Below are 24778 nucleotides of genomic sequence, written 5' to 3'. Positions count from 1 at the left end.
TTTCAATATTTCTTTACTTCCAGACAATTGTGCAACCACAAGGAAGTTGACCAATCTTTGGAGGTGAATTCCCAACCAGAGCTAAAGCATGCTACATTGGAAGTAACCCAACATTCAAACTGATTACTCCTGGGGGGGATATCCTGTCGTCATCATGAAAATTGAATTATGTTCATTAAAATGTGTGTTCATGGATCAATGAACTTTGAAGAAGTATAGTTCAAAATGTGGATGATTAGTGTTTTTACTCATCTGGTGTAAGTTGAATCACTGTTCAAAAAACATGTCCTCTTTAACCTAACTGCATTATTGATAATATTTGAATGCTCTTGCTGGTATTTACATTCCAGCGCTTTGATTCCATGTATTTGAGTGATTTATCATTCTGATGGTCTTATTGTCACTGGGGCCTTCTCTTTACGCTGCACTTGTGTATACCTGTTTTATTTTTACCCTGATTATGTGCAGAAAGAGTGTCATTGTCCTTAGGTTTAATTATCTTACAACCTACTCTAGTTCACGCTGTAAGAATGACACCACAAATGAGAACAAATCAAGCTTGTTGTAAGAGCTTACATTAGGATCAGGTGACAAATAAAGAGGATTACTTATTTTTTATTTAACAGATATTACATAATATGCATATCTTATTGTGGTAAGAAAAGTTACAGTGTGACTGAAACAAACAAAACAAGATGAGATCTTTTGTCAAATTTCCTCTGAGATAAACCTTATGCAATCCGTTTCATAATATCAAAAAATCTGCATAAATTCCTCTTCACCAGAAAGCTGGTGGTTTGCATCTACCTCTTTGTGGTGTGGGTGATAATTTCACTTTGGCATATCAGTGGGCAGCAGGAGAGTGTAGACGGTTCTTTGTACGGTTAATTTGCACAGCTGAGGCCAGAGGTTGTCAGTTTTACAATAAGTTAAGCAGGGTTCAAAGCTCACTCTGTCATGCAATACTATAATGTATCTCCGTCATACAGTTTCTTACTGCAGTTAACCTATATCCCCCTAGATATTTGTCAGCCAATCTGTTCAAATAAACTGCAGTTGCTTTTTACTTATAGTTTTATCAATGATATAGTATTCAAAAGTACGGAATTATTAGTGTTAACAATGTATTGCGCCAAATTGTTATGCATAGTTGAAATGAAAAGCTTCTTTTAAACATCATTGCTGTGAAGAAGCAACCACATGTCATGTATGTTAGTATTACATCGATTTCAATCACTTATTAATTTAGATTACAATAATGCATTTTTACACTACACAAACATACTGGGTTTTTGCTGAAAACTGTAAAGGAGGGGAAAAGAATACAAGTTCTTAAAGGTGTCCCACAGGGATCTGTATTAGTCCCCTTTTGACTTGTGCTTTAACCATTATTTATTTTCTACCTGAACATTGTAATGTCAGTCTTTAAGTTCACAACAAATACTTGTATGTGTGCCACCATAAGACAAATCTTCTTCAGGTTACAGACTGTTTATGAGGACCTCCAAACGTCTTATCCAAAGTTTGTGGCAAAACATTTTTGCATTTCATTACCTTTTATCCACAAATGTCAATGCCATAAATGTGAACAAATACATGCAGAAGACATCAGCATATACCTGTGTTTTCCTTTATAAGGCATTGCTAGCTGCTACCTTGCATGTTTGCTAACTGCTTTTTTGACTGGATTGCCATTTTCTGATGTTGTATATACGCACTTTATTTTCAGGTCTCTGAAAAGAAATAAAGGTTATACAAAAAAGTGTTTTGCTTATAATAAAATGCTGCCACAATTAGTCAATCAAGATACAAAAAAACACACCGACACACACTTGGAGGAGTTGACTTATAGAAACTGTAAAATAACACACTTAGGGTCAGTGGGTGGGTCATGGTGTTATGAACAAGCTGACTTCCTCTCAGAAAGAGAAAATGCTGAGTGCTTCTGGAGCTGTCATAACACATCAGGAAATGAGGAAGGCTTGTATAAGGGGAAGGGCTTCCCTCATTTTCTCAACCCCCTCCCCATCGTGTATTTCCCTCATACAGTAATTTTAAATTTCCATTGTGACGTGTACGGTTTACTCTCAGTCTATTTTCAGTCTCATTCATTGTGGTTTCAGGCCTCTGTTTAGTTTTGTTTTGTTAATCCTTCCCATTTTGAGACTTCCTCAATAACAGCACTACAGTATAGAGATTGCTTCCCTTATTAGGCTTGTGGTAAATTAGATATATTTTCATCACGTTACATACACAAGTTTCCTGCTAAGTTCCGTTAAACTGTCTCCTGTGATAAAAGGGCTACTAAGCTATCATATTAATATGTCAAATATGATATTTGAAAATACTAATAATGGGATCAAATGTGTAGCAAATGTTTAAGAAATAATTAAAACAGTTATTGTCTGTCCACCTTGGTTGTGCTTACCTGTTATAATTCAAATCAATTGATAAAATGAAAATAGCACAGCAAATTGAAAAAAAAGCTTTTATGGGTAAAACTCAGAAGTGAATTATTGAATAAAAAGGTTAATGAAAAAGATCTACAAAGCATAGTGCACCGATATTAAATAAAAAATAATTCAAAAAAGATATATCTGCAACTTCTGTGGTTCCTTGTAATATGAAATGTAAAAAATATGAAATGTCTAAATATAAGTTAAATTCCAGCCAGGGACCCTTACTCTTATTTATTTTTTAATCATGGAGATTTTTTTGAAGAAACCAGTGCTACAAGCCTTTAAGGAACTGTTATTTCATTTAATAAAAAGACAACAGCATGATATTTCATTTTACATTCTCATATTAATGCTATGTTTAAATGCAGAGACAATTCTGTTGCACTGGAAACTGCCTTTTTTCTTCTCTTTTTCTTTACAAGTTGCAACATAAACTCTGCCTTTTAGAAGAAAAATGTGTAAGAACCTGCACATTAAACAGATCAAAGATAACAAAATAGACATGAAATACACATATATTTGTTTCTGTTCTAATAGAATACATTTGAGACAGCGGTAACATCCAAGGTGATAGAGTTGATAAAATGGTCAAGACAGGGACATTTTGCTGTGAAGGAGAACAAAAGACAGCTGCACAAAGTTTATTTATGACAACAACACATTGTGATCTGGCGTGTGACCTGTTATAAACTCCCCATGATTTATATTTAGTTTGGATCTCTTTTAAGAAAGGGCGAGGGTGTTTGAGGAGAGTGGCCCAATTCACTGCTGGCCGCGACTCTTTTGTAGGGCTTCATACTTTTAAACGTGTTTGTTCATCTATATATTAGAAGACATTATGCATACACCTGAAGGTTTTTCACCAATATTTAATGTTTCAGTACCAAGGGTTTTAAACAAATTACACAGGTAGATGTTAATTTAATTTCTTAATACAAATAAAAAAACATATTTATTGAATGAATACATCAAATAAAGTTGATAAAGTTTCAAGTTGAAGTTGAAAAAGAAGTGCCATCTAACTGGAAAGAAATGTACATGTAATAGTATAAAATTATGAAATTAAAACCCCAGACATAAGACATCTAAAAAAATGTAAAGTAGGGTTTGATTTGTGTTTTTGTTTGTTCTTTGACACTAGAAAAATAGTTTTCACAATAATCTGCTGCTCACTAAGTGCTCACCTCAAATTCAGGTTGAAGAAATATCCATACAAGATTTTGTGACATCACAATTACTTGAGAAGTGTAGCATGTTCCAATCTACAATTTACAAAAACATATTCATAAAATAGACATAAATCTTAGATTATTCAATGTGAGATGAGGTGTAAAAAAGGTAATTGTTCATGTTTGTGGTATCAAAATATAGAAATGTATTATTTAGTATTTTAGATGTTTTGAAACTTGTATAGGGGGGACTTTAAAGGTCTTTAGGGACATGCAACTATCCGTGCTTGCAACAAATAAGAAGAGTGAGAAGGAGTTGGACCAAAGGTGACATGAAAGATGGAGTCTCCACAGAAACTCATCGTTGAAAGGAAGGTTTCAGTTCCTCACAGACAACGACAGACAAGGCCTTCTTTAAGTTTTGGCTGTAGGTCTTCAGTAAATAGCTCTTAACCATAAACTCATTGTAAATAAGAAGCTGGTAACACTAATCATACAGTTAAATAATGCTAAAAATACATTATTTAGAGACAGCTCTACAAGAGCCTTGATTAACCTCTATAATTGTCCCCATTTGATCCCGACGGACAAAAACATCTAAGGAGGACAGCTGCACAATCAAAAAGGAAAAGATAGCTTTAGATATTTTTTGTTGGGTCACCACCAGCTGGGTCTTATTTGTTTAGACAGCTTGATGTTTGAAGTCTTGGGTCCTTTTTGCGCAACACGTATTGGCTACATTGGATTTTATTCCTATAAAAGCTGCAGTAATTTCAGTGAAAGGTAGATGCGCTTAGGGTTGAGTTTTGCCATCTCCAACTTGATTTAGTGAGTCCCTCTCTAAACCGGTAAAATGTATGCAGCTATCACGCTCTTCGTCTTCATGTGCCTGTCTGCCACCACCAATGCAGATCACCACCATCATCCTTGTCGTAAGAATTTTACAGTTTCATCTTTTTGGTTATTTTTCTTATTCTTCTTAGTTGCTCGTATGTTATGTAGCTTTCGAGATTACCAAACTTCCTATGTGCCTTAAGAGTAAAAAAGGCCATGGTTATTTAAGATTAAAAAAGTATCTTATCTATTGTTTCTTAGGACCTAACTGACACTGTTTTCTTTCAGATGCACCCAATATGACAGGATTCATGTCCGTGGTGAGTTTTTTTTAAATGTGTCTTTAAAGGCCTGTTGTTCTTGTAGCACTTTATTTTAAAGCATTCTAAAGACATTGCTTTTAACCCTTTCTCTCTGACTGTCTGTTCCTGAATTACACCAGCTTGCCCTTAAGGGGGATATAAAGGGGTACGGTGCGTTCACCTACGATTCAATGGGCAAGAAACTACGGTTCAGGTCAAACGAGAGCCACCCCATGAACACATCAGTAGGATTGGATCTGCTGATGTTCTTCGACGAGGTAACTAGTTTCTCCCTTTAAAGAAAAGCTTACTTGATGTTGTGTTGCGCCTTTGATGTCTGAATCTGTACCAATGTGCGTCAGGGGATACTCTACGAGATTGACAGCAAAAACAAGAGCTGTGAGAAAAAGACACTGCATTGCACCATGCACCCCCTGGACGTCCCGGATGATGCTACGTTCATGTCTACGGCCAACGGTGGAAGTCCAACCATTGAAGGGGAGGGATTGAAAGTCACTACCTGGACTGGTTCAACGGCGGACATGAAGGGTGAGAGAAATGCTTTAAAATGATACGTAGACTAATCTGTCTTTTTTACAGAGGTCATAAAGATATGTTTTCTCTGTTTTTCAGGCCACTACTCCATGTCTGTAACCATGGGTTGTCTGCCTGTGTGGAGCTTCTTCTTCCACGAGTCCTCATCATTCTTTGTCAGGTTGGTGAAATCTTTTAGGGAAATGAAAACCCTCTAGTATATCGGCACAGGCTTTAATGAATGTCCTTCGAAAAAACCTCCAAGTCATTTTTCATTTCTTTCCAACAGCCTGACAGAGGTTGAAAATGAGATCAAGGATCCTGACCAGCTCCTGGTGCCGTCCTATTGTCTGGCCGTGCCTTTGGAGGAGACACCTGAAGGGACCGTCAATAGTTTCCTCAACGAGTTCATGTAGATGAAGCCTCGCCAGCAGAAAAACAAACCCCTATCCAAGTGTGGCCCGCCAGAGCTTTAGACCTTTTCTCTGCTTTTCATGTGTGACTCTACTTTTGCGTGTTCAACACCGCCCTACATCAAGTCTGTTTCTGTCACATCTTCCAATCCCCTGTATGTCTCTTAATGGATCATCCTGTATACATACACGTTGATGTAAAAGAAAAAGAATATGTCATGGATTATAGAAAAAGTCGTAATTACTAACAGTTTGGTCGCTTTTCAAGTTGCTACTGCTTACAAACCTGTAAGATATGATTAATGGAACAATAAAATGTCAAAGCTGTCAAACGTGTGAAGAGACATGATTTTTCATCCATGATTATTTTCTTATGAAGTGTTTTTTAATTGACTTTGTGCAACTTTATAACAAGCAGCTTTCACATCAAGAAACAGCAAACCATATAAGGGCTCTCTCCAGATGTATCCACTAGGGGGTTCTGGGTAAAAAACAGAGAATTAAACCCCAATTGACTTCCTGTTCCTTTAACTCACTACCCTATTACCAGAAACATCCATTAAGGAAAGTGTACTGCAAATTATTAATTACATTATTTCCATACTTCCACTAGCAGTAAACACAATGTTATCAATAAGCATCTCATAGCACAACTTTGGTAAGAGCTGACTGTCTCCAATAGAGTCTAACAAACAGCCTTTAAATAACTAGAGTATATAAAAGTTATCAGTATCACTAGGTCGCAATATTAAGACTTTTCTAGTCTGGAGGCCAGTCTACATTGTTCAAGTATGGATGTTCATACGGTTTCAAGATGGTCATAGTAGCTACCTAAAACTGACCAACCAAAATATAACAATAAAGAAAAATTGAAATGTTTTTTAAGGAAAACCAGTACTAACATTATTAGAGCTATTTATATAACCTAACTAAACTTACATACAATGTCAAATATTGGAGTTAAACCTTTTAAAAGATTAATTTCCTGCAATGGTTTGCTTTGTTTGTGAATGTAGCTGAACCATTGCATAAAAACATATATTGGTGTCATTATCTGTAAAGATTAGAACATATTTATCTGGGCAACTCCCAATTCTATAGCCTATATATTAATTCAGACAGAGAAAATGATAAGTCTTATAAATACAAATAAATAAAAAATATAAATATAAATATTTTAAACTTGTTCTGAGACATTTGTGCTGAAACTCACAGATGTGATAAAATGGACAATGCCTGTCACACATCTCATGGTTAACTACCTTAAAACAGAAGTAAGGATATTTTTTTAATGAAAGATAATGTATGTATTACAGCAATAATTTGTTTTAGCTGTTTGTTATGCATTCAGTCTTTAAACAAAATAAGTCCCCACCAGGCAACTGAGCACAAATCTTACAGAGACAGGAATGTATGTCTGTCAAATTATCAGTTTATCAGCCCAGCATTTCTACATATATAATATGTGTGGCTCCACTTTAAGGTAGGCCTAAATGTATCTATCTTATCACTAAATCTCTTTAAATGACATGTGAAATAAGATGTGTATCTACATGTTTACATGCAATATGAATTGGTGGTATGTAATCTAGGTAGTTCCAGTATGTCTCCATTAACAGAGACAAGCAGATTGATCTCAGACTTTGGTAGTTTTTGTTTTAAATTGATATTTTCCTACACATTGAGAGACAGTAAGCTTTGGAAACTTGAGAAAAGTTAGAAGCAGTGTTTGAATGGCGACAGTCTCCTCTCACCTGCACCTCCCAGACTTACCGACAGGTGGTGTGTGTGCGCTACATGCATAACAACGAAAATACAAACTGTACCTTGCTAGGTTAGCCACTGAGGAGCTTCTCAACGTTAGCTAGCAAATACAACTCTTATTCTGGAGTTTTGGGAAATGACAGTTTGTGCAAGAAATTAAAGAAAGTCTTCTCTTTGCAAAGTCCGAAACGTTTGGATTTTTTGGTTTGAATCCGTCTTTGATTTAAACGAGGTAAGTAAGTTGTAAAATGGCGGATAGCTAGCTAACGTTAGCATTATGGAGTTTGTCATTGATCCTGCTGTAATGGCTTGCTGACCAGGCCCTTAACACATGCGTTTAAGTGTGTGTTAACACACATTCATCATACAGTACCAGAATCAATTAAAATTAACGTGATTATTGAAGTCGAGGTAGCATTCCAGCTAGTGTTTGCTAAATAGTGGCCCCGTTAGCCAGCTAGCTACAGCTAATGCTAGGCAAGTTAGCAACTGATCTGAACATGTATCACAATCCCAGTCAAGTCAAGCCTAGTTCTGAGTTATTAGCTCGGTGCGAATAGTAAAGAAGGGGGTCTGAAGGTTGCTAACAGGATAATGTATTGGCCAAGATCACATTGAGTGAGGTTAGCTCGTATTAGCCAGCGAGCTGCTCGGCCGTCGTACAGATACGGGGCTCGTCAGGAAGCGATCAGGGAATCACAGACCAGCTCGGGATGAAACATCTGTAGGTGCGTTTGTAGTTCGGAAGTATCAACACTGGCTGTCAGAGATGTGTCAGAAACAACTTGGTTTTTATTCGAAGTAACATTGGAGTTCATTTTTGCAATGACTTGGACTAAATGCCCATGAGGATATCGCATTTCTTGTCTTAAAAAGTAACGATCGTTATTGAGGGACTTGAACCCAGCACGCATTCCTATTTATGGTCATGAGATCCAGAGTCAGGCCCCCGTCTATTCAGAACAGTCATGTTTTGTTAACATGGGCATTTTTGGATTGCCCGTCACAGTTTTAATGTGCCAGACAGTGTTGTGTAAACACGCCCCCACAGGTTTCCCTTCTATCACAGTATTTCCTGTCACCAGCGGTGTGATTTACTCGAATAATTTCCTTTTTTTTTTTTTAATGTTCCCCTTTATTCAAGAAAATGTAAATGTACATCAAACATTATTACACACAAAACATTGACATCAGGGGTACACAGGTGCATATACAGAGTAAAATATATATAGAAAGAAAGAAATATAAAGAAATGATTTATAAAAACGAAAGGTAACATTTCAATTAAATTATTTATCTAATACACATTTGGTTTTGATTACCTTCTTATTTTATTTGAGTTATTTTTTGGAGTTTCTTGTACTTTATCTAAGTATTTAATTGATGCTACTTTATACCTTTTCTTTACCTAACTTTAAAGGGAAAATATTGTACTTTATTCCTACTAGAGCTTTATTAACCTTTCAGTTTTAGACTACAACAAGCAAATGATGATGTCTCGGTAGCTTAATATGTACATTAAGCTACCGAGCATTATAAAATGAATTACCAACTGCTTCATTAAAGTGATGTACATATTTTTTACACCTGTAATAATAATTATCTAGTAATATTATAAGGTCATAAATAAATGGTCCATTCTGCTTAATGAATACTTTTGCTTTTGGCTACTTCAAGTATATCTTGATACTGAAACGGAAATAAAGATCTGAAGGCATCCTCCACCACAGGATTAAATGTTGAATTAGAAGTTGGGGACATTATTTTATATCAGACCCTAGGATGAATAATTGACAAGAACACCGTTATGTTCATGAAAATATTTTACAATCAACTGTATGCATAGAGGAAAGCAGTCACTTGCATACATAGGGATTTTTTCTCGAGTAGCTAGACTGCTGTTTCATGTCACTGCCAGGCTGGTGCATCACGGGTCATTTGTATTTCTGACAATAGAAACAAACATGTTCTCTTCTTCCTTGGTCCTGAGTATTACACTCAGTCTTAAATCCGAGACCTGTATCAGATGTACTGATTTGTATGTGAGGTACTGCAGCCAGGGTCGGTGTCCTCATTCATCAACTAACTCCTCTCATCGATCTTTTTTCCAGGTGCAGATTCCTTCTTGCTTGGTGTACAGAGCAGCAGAAGCACTCAGTCCAGCAGATCCAGAAAATGTTAAAGAAATGATAGCAGCGCAGGAATTGCACACAGACTTTCAATTTTCTCAGTAAGCAGTGCATCATTGGATATATATTCCTAAATCAAAAATGTATTTTAATGTTTCTTATTTGTTTGTATGCATGTACACTGTCATGTAAAGCTACACAAACTATTTAAAAAAATCTGTTTAGTGATTGTAATTACTCTATCTGTTGTTCACAGAGAGGCAGAATCTCAGTGGTCCTCAGATACTGACTTTGAGGATCCTGATGGCAAAGATGCAAAGACAGCAAAGGGCATGGTACGTTTCTTCTTCTTTCTATGGTTTTGGTCTTCACTTCACACCTTTTACATATCTGTCTATGTCTAATTCGGGTCACAGAGACTCTTGAGCCAAGCGCAACATGCATTCGGGGAAAGGCATGAAAAACCCTGGCCCAGATCCCAAGACTAACAGTGTAGAATTAAATGGATGTTATGCAGAAGCTGTGATTTAGACTGATCAGGAACTCCCACAACTCCCAGTAAACTGATGAGCTTTTCAGTCTACACACACACATATTAATTGAGAGTTCTGATAACACAATAACAAACTTTCATCTCTGATTTGACATTTTATCCATAACAGGCAGCCAAGAAGGGGAAGAAGGCGCCCGGAGATAAGGCCAAAGGTGGGGGGGCAAGGAAGGCCCCCGGTGCTGGCAGGGTGAACGGCCATCATCAGGAGAACGGGATGGAGAATATGACCCTGTTCGAGGTGGTGAAAATGGGGAAAAGTGCCACACAGGTGCGTAAACACGAGTATGGAGAATAGAGGATGTCTTGTGCTGTGGTTTCTTCTTATCTTCTAATGTTGTTAAAATATTTTTTCACATGGGTGGTAGCTGCAGGTTCCCTTTTTTTAAATGTAATTGTATTAGGGCTAGTGATGGGAAGATGTTATTCTGTATCGGAATCAAAAACACTCTCAATAATAGATCAATGTGACTTTATATCATTGGGATAATAAGAAAATAACTGTCTGGTTTATTTTCCAGTCTGTTGTTGATGACTGGATCGAGGCATACAAACAGGACAGGGATGTTGCTCTCTTGGACTTAATCAACTTCTTCATTCAGTGCTCTGGTTGTAAAGGTAAGTGTCTGACAGGATGAGTCTAAATGTGTAGCAGGTTCGGTGGCTTGAACGAAAAAATGAATATGCTGAACTTGTTTTGGTTTGATTCCTTCTACAGGGGCTGTGAGTGGAGAGATGTTCAGAAATATGCAGAACTCTGAAATCATCCGAAAAATGACAGAGGAGTTTGACGAGGTGAAGCAGGCTTTGTTTTATTCACTCTATTACAGTAATCAGATTTCTAGCATGTTGAAGATATAAAGTGAAATGAATCTGATCATCTCTCTGCTCTCATCCAACAGGACAGCGGTGACTATCCGTTAACGATGTCAGGGCCACAGTGGAAGAAGTTCAGGATAAGCTTCTGTGACTTCATTGCGGTTCTGGTGCGTCAGTGCCAGTACAGCATCATTTACGATGAGTATATGATGGACACCATTATCTCACTGCTCACCGGCCTGTCTGACTCTCAGGTCCGGGCCTTCAGACACACAAGCACACTCGGAGGTTGGTCTTAATGTTTCAATCCACTCAAATGTCCTGCATTTTGGTTTGCACGCTGTATTTGCATAGAAGTTGTTTTCCTTCCTGAATTTTGTGGTGTTCTGCAGCGATGAAGTTGATGACCGCCTTGGTGAACGTCGCTCTCAACCTGAGCATCAATATGGACAACACGCAGAGACAGTATGAAGCGGAGAGGAACAAGGTCATTGCAAAGAGAGCCAATGACAAGTTGGAGCTCCTGTTACAGAAGCGTAAAGAGGTGAGAAGAAATATAAACATACAAACATTTCACATGAAATTATATGTTATGCTTCCCATAGCTAAAATACATCTTCTAATAGAGCTTTTAGTCATACCTTTTAGTATTTCGTCATTGAGGGTTCAGATGCCACACAATCTTTTTTGTTTGTCTATTTTCATGCAATTATTCTAAAAAGTATCCCTTTTTGTTTTTCTTTCAGCTTCAAGAAAATCAAGATGAAATCGAGAACATGATGAATGCAATTTTTAAAGGAGTGTTTGTTCACAGATATCGGTAAGTGAATATTGATTTACTAACACACTGTATACTGACTGGGATTTCACTGAGAAGCCTTTAATGTCATGACAGTCCAACAGGAACCTTGCAGTGTTCACTGCTGGCGTTTGGCGCCCTCTAGTGGGAAATAAATGTTAACACTATTATAAGCCCTTATGACCATGCTTATGACCCATGACATGACCATTTCTACTGATCATAATTTCATTGTTGAGGTCTACTAGAATAGATTTATATTGTGCAATTTTCCAAACTCACATTGGTTTCTCATACAGCATCTCTGTATAGTATCTGTCCGAAACGGCTTGTTTGAGTTCCTGCCTCACCCCGTTGGGTCGTCGTTACGTCACTTAGTACCAGGAAGAAAAAGATACATCTCCAACGAGGCGTTCTGGGGCAGTATAGACAGGTCTTTTCTGTGTTAGAGTTTTACTCGCTACAGGGTGTACTTTGAAGGTTTGTGACTCTGCAGACCGTTTACATGCATAAAAAGTTACATAACACACAAGGGGATTGGTAATAACCGGAAAAGCATGACATGGGACCTTTAAGTCAAAGCTCTTACAGCTCTGAACAATTGTCTTTTCATAATGGGATTTTATAATATATGAATGACTAATTCAATAAAATCTGTTGTGCTTTGCCAGTGATTCCATTGCTGAGATCCGAGCTATTTGTATTGAGGAGATTGGAATGTGGATGAAGCTGTACAGCGACGCCTTCCTTAACGACAGCTACCTGAAGTATGTTGGCTGGACAATGCATGACAAGGTGAGCTCACAGACTGCCTCTGTTTTGTGAATAAACAAATAATCTTTACTGAAGCAAAGCTGATTAAGTGACAAAAAACTGTCCACATAAATCGTCACAATTTAGACCAACTTCAAATCTCAGTTTAAATCAAACTAACCAATCCTGTCTTTCAATAGATGTTAGAGTACAAGCCACACATAGTCCTCCTTGTTTAAATATTTTTACTGTGAAAAGCAGCTAATGATTGGATTATTTTTCATTTGAGACTCTAGTAACATTAGAAATGTCCCTGTTTCCTCTCTCTTATCTCTTTGTTCTGCACCAGTGGTGCTCGTGTGTTCTCAGTTGTGTTAGGATAAGTCTATGATATGATTTGTTTACAATCTAAATCATAAAGAGAAATGCATCAGCAGCAGAAACAGTAGACAAAGACTACAATATTATGTCTATATACTGTATATTTGTATCAACATTTGATACATTATTTTGCCTTTTAGCATTGAAAAAAGCAAGTCACCCTTTTTTGTTTGGGGCTAAAAAGTAATAAACATTTTTAAATAGTTTTATGGTAAAGTAGCATTTGAGTTTTCACAACAAAATAGGGTAGATATTTATGTATTTCTCCTGTCACTCCAGCAAGGTGAGGTGCGCCTGAAGTGTGTGAGCGCCCTGCAGGGCCTGTTCTACAGCCGGGAGCTGGGCGCCCGACTGGAGCTCTTCACAAGTCGCTTCAAGGTGAGCCAGCAGGAGCACCACCTCAGTGCCAGTCAGTCTTAAACACCATGAAACATGTGGGGAAATGAGAGGCTTTATACTTCACTTGTTGCATATTTATATGCAGATAACTTCAGATTACCCTTGCATGATATGTCAACTAATGTTTCGGTTAAGATTTTGTAACAAAAGTTACTCTCATTGACAGGACCGCATCGTGTCTATGACTCTAGACAAGGAATATGATGTTGCAGTGCAAGCCATTAAACTTCTGACTCTGGTCCTGCAGTGAGTAACCTCCTTTCCTCCTGAATGGCATTCTGCATGTAATCTTGGTTAATGAATAAGAATAATGTGGCAATACGCATTAAAGTAAACATGGTAAATCTCACTACAAATTGGGATTCAACATATGTGGCTCAAGGAAGGGGTTATTATTTTGAGTTTGTAACACAGTAGCTGAGTGTAAAATGGGGAGGATATTACATTTTTGATGGCTTGAATATTCATGGTTTTTCCCTTATCACAAAAGCTTCTGCGATAATATTTTAAACAAATAATTTACACATTTACTTAGTCTTGTCTCTGATGGCTGGCCTCCATTAGTAATAAAGTATGTATTTGTTCTAACAGGAGTAGTGATGAGGTTCTGACAGCAGAGGATTGTGAGAGCGTTTATCATCTGGTTTACTCAGCACATCGACCCATCGCTGTTTCAGCAGGAGAATTTCTCTTCAAGAAGTAAGTGTTTTTTGAAACAATTGAACCGTTACTTTGTGGTTACATAAGACATTTATTATATATTAAACTATTTAGGTGTCAGGGGTGTTGCAGAAGTCTGGTTCATAATCCGCTTCAAATTAAATAAGCTAACTTTGGATTCCGAAGTTTCTCTTGTTCCGCAGCAAAAACATATGTAGGAGACTAACCAATTGTTCTGTCCGCTAAGTTGACTTTGTAAGATAACCTTAAATATACTAAGTAAGTAGAAAAGATGTATTAGGAGTTATGTTGAATCCATCAAACAACCTCTTCAACAGAGCATCTTAAAAAGGTATCCTTATAGAAATTGCATTGCAAAATCCATGTGGAATATCCATATAACCTCTTTACAATCAATTAGCAGTCAAACAGTGGAAAGCTACTTTGCTATTCTTTTAATATCAAAACTAATTGGAAAACCTGTGAAATCAAAAAAACTGGTGATGTGACTCTTTGTCTTTTATGTGTGTGTGTGTGTATTATCTCTCCTCAAAGTGACTGAAGGCAGAGCAGATGTTTATTCCACCTTCACAATACATTTTCAATAAGCCTTGTTTTTGTTATTCAAGGCTCTTCAGCCACCGTGGCCCTGAGGAGGAGGGGTTACCCAGGAGGGGCAGGCAGAGCCTCAATGGAGGCCTTATCAAAACGACTGTGTTCTTCTTCTTGGAGAGCGAGGTAACTAGCCTCTGTCCATCTAAAGAACACTTTGATTCTACTGTTCAGATCTTATTTTGAGTTTTCTGTGAGATAAGATAATTACAATTCCATAAATCAAATGGTTTCCCGAAAACAAGGAATCTACTTTATGTTTTTATTTGATTTAATAACATGTAACCATTTGATGTGTTACAGCTCCATGAGCACGGGGCTTACCTGGTGGATAGCCTGTGGGAGTGTGGCTCCGAGCTGCTGAAGGACTGGGAGACGATGATCAGCCTGCTGCTGGACGAGCCCGCGGCAGGAGAGGAAGGTAAAACATCCCCTTTTTTAAAATAAGCGGCTCAGATTTATCTTTGGTTGTTGTAGTAATTTGCGTAAGTCTTTTAACGATATTAACTGTCTACGTCTGCCATCTTTAGCACTGACTGATGGCCAGGAGACGGCCCTGGTGGAGATCATGCTCTGTGCCATCCGGCAGGCCTGTGAGTGCCACCCTCCTGTCGGCAGAAGCACAGGGAAGAGGGTGAGCGTGTGGTCATCAGGCTCCACATAGAGAGGGTTGATTGTTGAATGATTTCATGTTATTTACATTGTTGGATTTCTGTGCATTGAAAAGGTCCTGACTGCGAAGGAGAAGAAAACGCAGCTGGATGATCGGACACGGATCACAGAGATGTTTGCAGTCGCGCTGCCTCTGTTGTTGGCAAAGGTGATTTACTTTTATCATGCACTGAATCAAACAGAGAACAAAGGCTGGTTTGATTCTTAACCATTTGACCTCTTATCTCTTTTAGTACTGTGTTGATATCGATAAGGTGACCAATTTGCTACAAATACCAAAGTACTTTGATCTTGACATCTACACAACTGGCCGTCTGGAAAAGGTTTGTCAGTCTCTACATTTGTTCTTGATTGTGCAATTTGTAAATAGCATGCGGCATCAGGTAAACATGTGTTTTCATATTCTCATGAAGCATTTGGATGCCTTGCTGCGGCAAATCTGGGAGGTCCAGGATAAGCACACAGACATAGAGGTCCTGGAGGCCTGCTCTACCACCTACCACTATCTCTCCAACGAAGAGTTCACCATCTTCAACCGCGTGAACATCGCCCGCTCCCAGCTGCTCGACGAGCTGGTGGACAAGTTTAACAGACTGCTGGAGGACTTCCTGCAGGAGGTGGGGGCTGTAGGAGTTTTCCTTTGTGTGGATAGCATGAAAGAATGTTTACAGGCGACTTCGATACAATGAATGTCAGGGTTTGACAAGGTTTGACCTCTTGTTTGTCAGGGTGAAGAACCAGATGAGGATGATGCCTACCAGGTTCTATCCACACTCAAGAAGATCAGCGCTTTCCACAAGTAAAGAAGTTAACATGTTAACATTTTCAGATACACTATCCGCCATTTTAGTTCAATTTTGGTTTTATTTGAAGGGGGAAGATGTAACTAATGGCATTTGTGTGAACTATGAACTACATATTAACTGTGAATAATTTGTTTTCTTTTTGTTTCCAGTGCACATGACCTCTCAAAGTGGGATCTCTTCACCAGCATCTACCGGCTGCTGAACACCGGTCTGCAGAACGGGGATATGCCTGAGCAGGTAACAGCAGACTCACTTTGTCAGAAACTTCTCCCATAATGTCAACCAACATTTTCAGTCAACTAGTGCAAATATAGTAAATGCACTTATATAAGTATCCAGGTTACAGTGGGTTTCCTCCAGTAAGCCAATTTCGTACACTTCTTTTGAACAAGGGACTTGGTTTCTGTTATCAGAGGATCACGGGAATTGGTTTCTAATGAAAATGACATGACATACAGGGAAAGTAACAAATAATAAAATAAATAGTAAATATGAGAGAACGTAGTGAAGTTTGGGTGAGGGAGGAATAACCGACTTGCATCACTGATTAATATTAAGGTTACTACCATAGACTATATATGGTTACTACTCTGTATGTAAATGATTGTATCTGAGTAACCTGGTTATTTAAAGGGGACCTATCATGCAAAATGCACTTTTGTACGTCTTTTATACATGAATATGTGTCCCCGGTGTTCCAGGGAACTCACCAAGTGTCAGAAAACACAACCCTCTCTATTTTCCTCCATACCCAAATCTCTAAAAAAGGGGCTGCAACGGATCTGATAAAAACTGATCCAGATTTGAACACTGTCCTGACGTCAGGACAGTGGCGCTACGGCTATTGGGCCAACTCCACCAATCAGGAGGAGACAGCCACGGCCATTGCCGTTCGAAAGCGCTGGAGACGCTGTAGTACATATGCCAGGCCTGTAGGTGGTGCTGTTCTCACAGAATCAGCCCTTGCAAAAACAGGGCTAAAAAAGTGCAAATTGAGCGAAATGAAGCATGGCTAAAATGCATGATCTGTTTGGTATTTTGAAAAGTATAAATATGCCTTATATAGGTATGGTCCTACACTATATTATTAAAATATAGCATGATAGGTCCACTTTAAGTAAATAAATGGCTCTTCTGATGTGCTTTCCTCCTTTCCCCACAGATTGTGATTCACTCATTGCAGTGCACACATTACATCATTCTGTGGCACCTAGCAAAGGTTTCAGACGGCGGCTCAATTAAGGTATTTACATATTTTTCATATAGCACTTATTTTGTCTATTGTCATGACAAATATAGCTACCATATACCATAGATTATTTTATTGCATTCTACTATGGGGCAACTGTCACTACACTACATTTGTACTACTACTACTACTACTACTACTACTATTCTTATTGATTCTGATTTAAAAAGGTTGAATTATTGATTTGATATGCAAAGTGTACATAAGGTATTATCTGCATGGCTCTTGCAGACACAAGGAGTTTTAGAGTACCATTTACACATCTTGTCAAACTCACAAAATGTATAAAGAAAGCTTAGTGTTTTCATCTTAAGGCACTCACTGACAGCTAAAGGTTTCAGTGAGTAGCAAACATGAGTTTCTATGAAGTCCAGCTGGTAAAACTACGATACTGACTTACTGTGTTTTATCTTGTGTTTTCGACTGCTAGAAAGAATCGAACACTAATCAATACTAACTGAATATCTGTTCCTTTTAGGGTGACATGGTGACCTTGAGAAAGCAAATGAGAGCTTTCTGCTTAATGTGTCAGCGTTACCTAAACGGCATCAACAACGCCGTTAAAGAGCAGGTGGGTTATACTGAAAGGACAGCTCTTTTATTCATGATTTTTCTACATTGCCACTCTTCCGTACCACTGAACATGTTCATCAATGCTTAAGTGTTGTGTTTATTTCAGGCCTTCACCATTCTATGTGATCTCCTACTGATCTTCAGTCACCAAATTATGTCTTCAGGCCGGGAACAACTGGAGCCTCTGGTCTTTATGCCAGACTCCTCTCTGCAGGCGGATCTGCTCAACTTCATCCTAGATCAAGTGTTCATTGATCAGGATGATGACAACAACAGCACAGGTCAGAGTCGCTCAGCATTGCCAGCCAGAAGTGTGAAAAGTGACAAAGCATGGACTACTACTGATTGTTTTTATTTATTTATTTTGTATTTTCCAGATGGACAGCAGGATGATGAAGCCAGTAAAATCGAGGCTCTGCACAAGAGAAGAAACCTTCTAGCTGCCTACTGTAAATTAATCACTTTCAATGTGGTGGAAATGAACACCGGAGCAGACGTATTTAAACAGTACATGAGGGTAGGTTTTATATCATTTTAATTGAGTTGTAAATATTCCTCCTACCCTGCTCTCCTTGCTAACAGCATTCTTTTCCTCTTTCCTCAGTATTACAATGACTACGGAGATATCATCAAGGAGACGATGAGTAAAACAAGACAAATCGACAAGATACAATGTGCAAAGACACTTGTATTGAGCCTGCAAACGGTAAGAGTGGAGACTTTCTAACATAACTTATCTATTGTTACCTTGCTTATTTTTCTTTACGGAACACATCAGTAGATGAAAACGAAAACAAAAGATTAAGTATTTACTGACTTTCATGGTCATTTAAAAGGCATCAGTTATACAAAAGCTTGATCCAGTGTACCACGTAAACACAGGAAGATGATGGTCTTTGGAGAAGGTTAAAAGACGTGTATTTCTGTGGTTTTCTTTTATAGTTATTCAATGAGATGTTGTCTGAACTTGGCTTCAATGTCGACCGCTCAACATCAGCCTTCTGTGGCATAAAAGAGCTCGCCCGACGCTTCTCGTTGACTTTTGGCTTGGACCAGGTGAAGACCAGGGAGGCTATTGCCATGTTGCATAAGTAAGTAACCATCCTGAGACGAGGCCTAATGGTTTACAGCTTTACAATCCAGTTCTTACTATGACAGCCGGTTTGAATGAGCAAGGCAAATCATTATTTCCCTCTGTGTTTCAGGGATGGAATTGAGTTTGCTTTTAAGGAACCGAGTCCCCAAGGACCAGGGAGTCCACCTCTCAATCTCTCTTTCTTGGATGTCCTGAGCGAGTTCTCCAGCAAACTACTTCGGCAGGACAAGAGAACAGTGTGAGTTTGCGCCACAAGACGTGTGTCTGATTGTGTTTAGCATGAAGCTGAGGAGTTTTCTCACAAGTTCCTGAGTGTGACTGTTGCATTTTGTGACTTGTACAGTCACACATACCTGGAGCGCTTCATGACGGTTCAGATGGCCCTGCAGCGAGAGGACTGTTGGCTGCCCCTCATCTCCTACAGGAACTCCCTGCAGGCCAGAGGGGACGATGACACCATGTCTGTCCTCAGTGGGATCAGCAGTCGGGGGTCCACCAGGAGCAAGAAGGCCAAGCCAGCCACTGCTAGCAAACGGAAATATCCTGAAGGTGGGCGACTTTTGGAATCATTATACTCAGAGTCATATAAGTTACTTCCTGAACTATTAGAGATACATTGATGCATCTGCCAGCTGATTGGCGATGCAAGTTGACACAGAAAGTAATGTCACAAACACCCACACACAAACAACATGACATTTGTGTGGAAGATGACGTAAGACCCAAAACCTGTAAAACCTGCAAGTCCAAAATCAGCTGTGTAGGAAAAACCTTAAAAACAAGATTTTTACAACCAGAATGTCCCATATTTAGTGCAGTTTTGGAGAAAATGTAAGTTATTCTAAGTTTATTTAATAGCAATGTTTTTTTATGAACATACAATGTTTGTGTATGCAAATTATTAAGTTCAATTATAGTTTAAAGAAAGGGGTCCAACTTTTAAAACAATCATATGTATATATAGAGCCTGTGACCTACGTTTTTCACTGCCATATCTACACTGTAGCTAATGTGCAAATGACAATAAAGCCTTGAATTGAATTGAATCCAACTAGAAAAATGCAATTAGTGCATCTCCCTGTCTCTATGTAAACCCCAAAGTCCCCCCCTTTGCAGAAACAATATTAGTTTGTCATTACCGTTGCTAAATAGCAAATATATAGACACAAAGTTGTAAATGCTTGGGGGCTTTTTACCCCTTTTAAATTGAAACACATGCTAAATTATTTTCTGTAGCAGAAGAGAGCAGCTGCAGCAGCAGTGATGCAGTCTGGATGAACCGTGAGCAGAACGTGCAGACGCCAGTGATGATGCATTCGCCCCACCTCACCTCCACCGTGCTGAGGGATCCAAAGAAGATGAGGCCAGAAGACAGCTACACCGGCGCTTACAGCATGCCGACAGAGCAGCTTCCCCATCAGCCTGTGCCTCTCCAGCAGCAGCAGCAGCAGCCACATCACCATCATCAGGCTGCCATGGATTACAAGTAAGAAAACACTTAATTTACCTTGAAGTGAATGTTGCAAATGTTGCTTTTGTTAAACTATGGGATTTAAGAAGTCGTGTTGAATAATGAACACACTGTACCCACTGTACCCACAGTACACAGGTTACTTGGATGTTGACACAGAGGCAACAAGCTGAGGCCCATCAGCAGCAAGAGCGGGTCAGCATGCAATACGCCAAGATGAGGAACCACATGCAGCAAGCAATGTAAGATGGCACTCCTCTTCAGAGTATATAAGGTCGCATTCACACCAGCCTTGTATAGTCCGGTTGAATCGAACCCTGGTGCGTTTCACCGCTTCGTGCGGTTCATTTGGGTTGGTGTGAACGCAGTCCGAGACCTCTGAAGTGAACTAAACAACCGGACTCTGGTCCGCCTAAAAGAGGTGGTCTCGGACCGCTTGCAAGTGAACTCTGGAGCGTTTCATCACTGGTGTGAACGCAGTCCGCACCAAAATATAGGAAGCGTAGTATTTACGAGTCACAAGAATGCGGATGTCTTCAAAATCTTTAGCAAAAGAGTGAAGCAGAATGAAGTGTTGAACAGTGTGTCAAAATGCTCCGTCAACAATACATAAAAGTCAGAACCACCTGTCGTCGGTGAAACGCTCTCCTTACTGTAGAACGTCTCTCATTATATGTTATAATGTTTTTTATCGCACGTTGTCTGATTATATAATTATACGCCCCGTCCACTAGAGTCTGTTGATATGCTCTCCAGATTAACAGCAGCATGAAAATAACCTGCCGATGCTCCATGGCGGAGGCTCCGGTAGAGTGCCGGGATTTGCGTGTTTACCCCCTTAATGTCTGACCAATTGTTGAACAGCATTTCCGTGCACATGACTTGTGTTTAAAGTTCATAGTCCGTTTGAGGTTTGCCCGTGTGAACGCAAACCGAACCTTCTGAAAAATGAAACAATGTAACAAACTGTCGTCTGGTGGCACCAGAGAAGCGGACTATTAGGTGTGAATGCGACCTAAAACTAAAACAAAGTAACAGGTTTTCTTTGTATTGACATCCATACATAAATAGTAAAGCAAAATCTCCTAACAAGTATCTGTTTGTACTGCTCAGTCGCCGAGGCTCAGGACTCATGGAGGACGATGAGGAGCCAATAGTGGAGGATGTGATGATGTCATCAGAGGACCGCTTGGAGGACATTAATGAGGGCATGGACTTTGACACAATGGACATTGATTTGGTAATTCAAAGCTGCAAGAATGTGTTGGATAATTTAACAAAATGTTGCTTATTAACACATCCAGCAGTTACAGAACAACATTATACATTATTTTAACTGTTTGTGTTACAGTGATTGTAAGTCTAGTATTCACTCATGTTATGGTCTGAGGGAAATATCTGCCTCCTTATTTGATAAATGCTCCACTTTGTTAACAAGTCACTATCACTAACTGTCTGTCTGCTGTTTGGTGCTGAGCAGTTTTGAACAGTGGGGTTTTAAAACGTTTTCTCTTAAAACAGCTGCTTGCCTTGACAGTTGTTATGACTCAGTCATGCTTTACTAGTTGCAACATTTCCGAGGACGTTTCCTTTAAATAAAAAAGTGTTGTTGCTTTGTGCAAAATAACAACATTTGCACATAAGAATAATTTTCAGTATTTGATAGTTGATGAAGCACATTTGTTTCTATCTGTTTTGTCAAACTATGAAGTTCTGACCCAGCCGTTATTTTTCAGCCTGCATCAAAGAATCGCAGAGAGAGAACTGAACTAAAACCGGACTACTTTGATCCGTCTTCAATCATGGATGACTCGGTAAGTATTTACTTATTTGCTTCTTTTAAAAAGTGGCCATCGTTACTCACAATTGTAGGCCTGTTACCTAGAGGGATGCAGGGTGGCAGCAATAAATAGCATTAACAACAATAACAATGGATTCCTAAGGCAACCCTACTAGATAAAAACCCCATCAACAACTCCAGAGTAATGTCAATAAACCACTTTACTAGTTCTGTCAACCTTTCAAGGCTTTAAATTGTTAATTGAATTGTGTTTTTTTTTTAGGTTCTCAATGTTTCCATGTTCTAAAACAAATGGATGCGTCAAGGAGAATGTGTTATCAAATCCTTGGAAGATAAGATGGATGGCTGTTCCCTGTGAAAATCAGAATGGAGCGAAATGGACTGCTATAAATGGTTTGTGAGACACCAACGTTTGCCTCTTTAACACTTTGTTAAACATTTAGAGCGAGAGCTTGAATTTGAATTTTATTCTGATATTTTCACACACAGGACTTTTGTCACGTTGCAGCTGCAATGTTTCTGCTTTTGTTCAGTTACCCTTAAAACAACTTGATGTTAGTTTAACAGTACATACAATATGTGGCAGGTGCATGGTGAGGGGATAATAACAGATTGAAATTCAAATTAGTTATATATACCTTTAATCTTTTTGATTCAGTAGACAGGAATTGTCTGATGTAAATACATAGTGGCCAATATACAGGAGGGGTGAACACAATTTCATGAACACCAGTTGATAGAAATACAATAACCCTGCAAAATAATGCTTCAGTGTTCAGTCAAACACTATAATGACACTGCACTTTGTCACAGAGGTATTCATTCATGTCTATGATCATTTAACAGCCATATTTTTTGAAATTATCATAGACTCCAATCAATTCCTCTCTGATGCAATCTTAACAGAAATTGAACGTCATAAGATTAGTAGAATCAACCTTATTACAGGGCTATTGAATTGGACTGCATTATAATGTAAAGGTGTCAGCGATATTGCGTTTACCTGCCGTACTTTTAAACTGTAGAATTTGGCATGGCATGTAGCCATATATCGAAACATGTATACAGTAAAGTATAATGTGAACTGGCGTCTCATATTGCTCAAAGGCCTTGCCAGAAATGATATACGACATTCTCCGATTTCTTTGTGATGGTATTTTTTAGAAATGTATGTGTTCTGCTTTTATACCTTATAGATGACTTTCATTTATAGATATTTTGTAATGACAATCAAATGTAAATGAATGGTTTCTAATCATGTTATTTCACATAGATGTTGAAATAATCATTTTTAATGAAAATGATTATGTTACTAAAGATATGGCCAGTTGTTTGTATTTTCTTTGAATCTCTTTAATATGAATGGGGCAGAAGTAAAGCATTGCTCAAATGTAGTAATTTGACAAATTGATGGCTGCATCTACAATTATTTTTTAATATTGGGAGCATTCAGAGTATCATACATACAATTTTGACTCAACCTTAAACATGTAATTTCTCCTATATCCTAACTATTTTCTCCACGGTATAGTATCTAGTAATATCTTATAAAACAGATATGCCATAGATTAAATCTTTAATAGAAAATGATTTTTTTAAACGGGTGAGAAAGCTGTGTGTGTGGTTTGTTTTTTTCCAGTTTGAAAGTGTGCAGAGGATTTTTTTCAAAAGCCAATTTATTTGATGAGCCACTGTTGTGTGTATAAGAGTAATAGAATTATTCTAAATTACAAACTTTTAGAATGCTTTAGTCATCTATCATAGTATCAGAATTGTATATTATACAATTATAGATGTGTAATATATTGTGAATCGGTGCTCATTTTATCCTTGTTTCTGTTTGCTTGAAATTTTAGGGAAAGTTTAAATAGAATGTAACTATTTGAAGTTCACCTACTACCTTGCAAGTATACATACAGTGCATTGTTTTGTTTGTCTTTCAATGGATTGTTGCGATATTTCTTTACCGCTGTGTATAGGTCTGGTGGGCAGAATAAGATTTAATGGAAAATGGTGTATTCATATTGTAGTTAGAAACAAGACCCTAATATTCCTCCGAATCTCATCATAAACTGGACAAAACGGATCACATGGTTTTTAACATTGCCATATACATACTGACTATTCATATGAGGCAGATGAGAAAAATACATCTTAGAGTTGCCTGTATATTTACATGAATCCTTCATTTTGAATCTTTGTTTGCATTGAACTGCTGAAAATGTGCATACATCTGTATGTGTACACATTTAAATATTTGTGTATATTAAATGTGTTTTTATTCTATTTGTGTCCTATTGTATCCTTTACCATTTGTATTTATGTCTGACGATGTAACATGAACCTTCTGCAACTGTGAGATATTTTAATTAATACCTCCAAGTTGTTGTTCATATGAATGAAAAGTTGCAAGATAAAAATAAATACTCTTAGTTTTAGTTTATTTGTTCAAAATACTTAATTTAACAACATTTAGCCATGTTTAACACATTTTCTTTAACAATAATATTAATTAAGTTAACATTGATTGGCT

General features: G+C 38.1%; 2 protein-coding genes across 3 annotated transcripts; both read left to right on the top strand.

Moving 5' to 3' along the window:
• The first annotated feature begins 4403 nt into the window (after positions 1-4403).
• epd (ependymin) lies at positions 4404-6043 on the top strand. Its single transcript, XM_034113153.1, has 6 exons — positions 4404-4560; positions 4751-4782; positions 4905-5042; positions 5127-5313; positions 5398-5479; positions 5588-6043. The coding sequence occupies exons 1-6, from the start codon at positions 4482-4484 to the stop codon at positions 5712-5714; spliced, it is 645 nt and encodes a 214-aa protein (XP_033969044.1). The 5' UTR covers positions 4404-4481; the 3' UTR covers positions 5715-6043.
• Positions 6044-7523: 1480 nt separating this feature from the next.
• On the top strand, positions 7524-24531 carry stag2a (stromal antigen 2a). Of its 2 annotated transcripts, none has more exons than XM_034113140.1 (34): positions 7524-7707; positions 9587-9705; positions 9861-9939; positions 10267-10425; positions 10676-10772; positions 10873-10949; positions 11057-11261; positions 11366-11517; positions 11720-11793; positions 12444-12567; positions 13186-13284; positions 13472-13551; positions 13897-14004; positions 14595-14703; positions 14881-14998; positions 15108-15211; positions 15305-15397; positions 15483-15572; positions 15663-15866; positions 15978-16048; positions 16205-16292; positions 17218-17298; positions 17783-17875; positions 17984-18158; positions 18255-18394; positions 18482-18583; positions 18820-18968; positions 19083-19211; positions 19317-19522; positions 20213-20459; positions 20576-20686; positions 21558-21684; positions 22181-22258; positions 22508-24531. In XM_034113140.1, exons 2-34 carry the CDS (start codon positions 9662-9664, stop codon positions 22529-22531), a joined length of 3837 nt encoding a protein of 1278 aa, XP_033969031.1. In that variant the 5' UTR covers positions 7524-7707; positions 9587-9661; the 3' UTR covers positions 22532-24531. The 2 variants fall into 2 exon arrangements, with proteins under 2 accessions (XP_033969031.1, XP_033969024.1); XM_034113133.1 differs by having other exon boundaries at positions 20210-20459.
• Positions 24532-24778: the final 247 nt, after the last annotated feature.

The sequence above is a fragment of the Trematomus bernacchii genome, unplaced genomic scaffold (assembly GCF_902827165.1).
Source record: "Trematomus bernacchii unplaced genomic scaffold, fTreBer1.1, whole genome shotgun sequence".
Lineage (NCBI taxonomy): Eukaryota > Metazoa > Chordata > Actinopteri > Perciformes > Nototheniidae > Trematomus > Trematomus bernacchii.
Note: the sequence above shows the minus strand (reverse complement) of the source record. Positions and strands in the feature narration are given on the sequence as shown.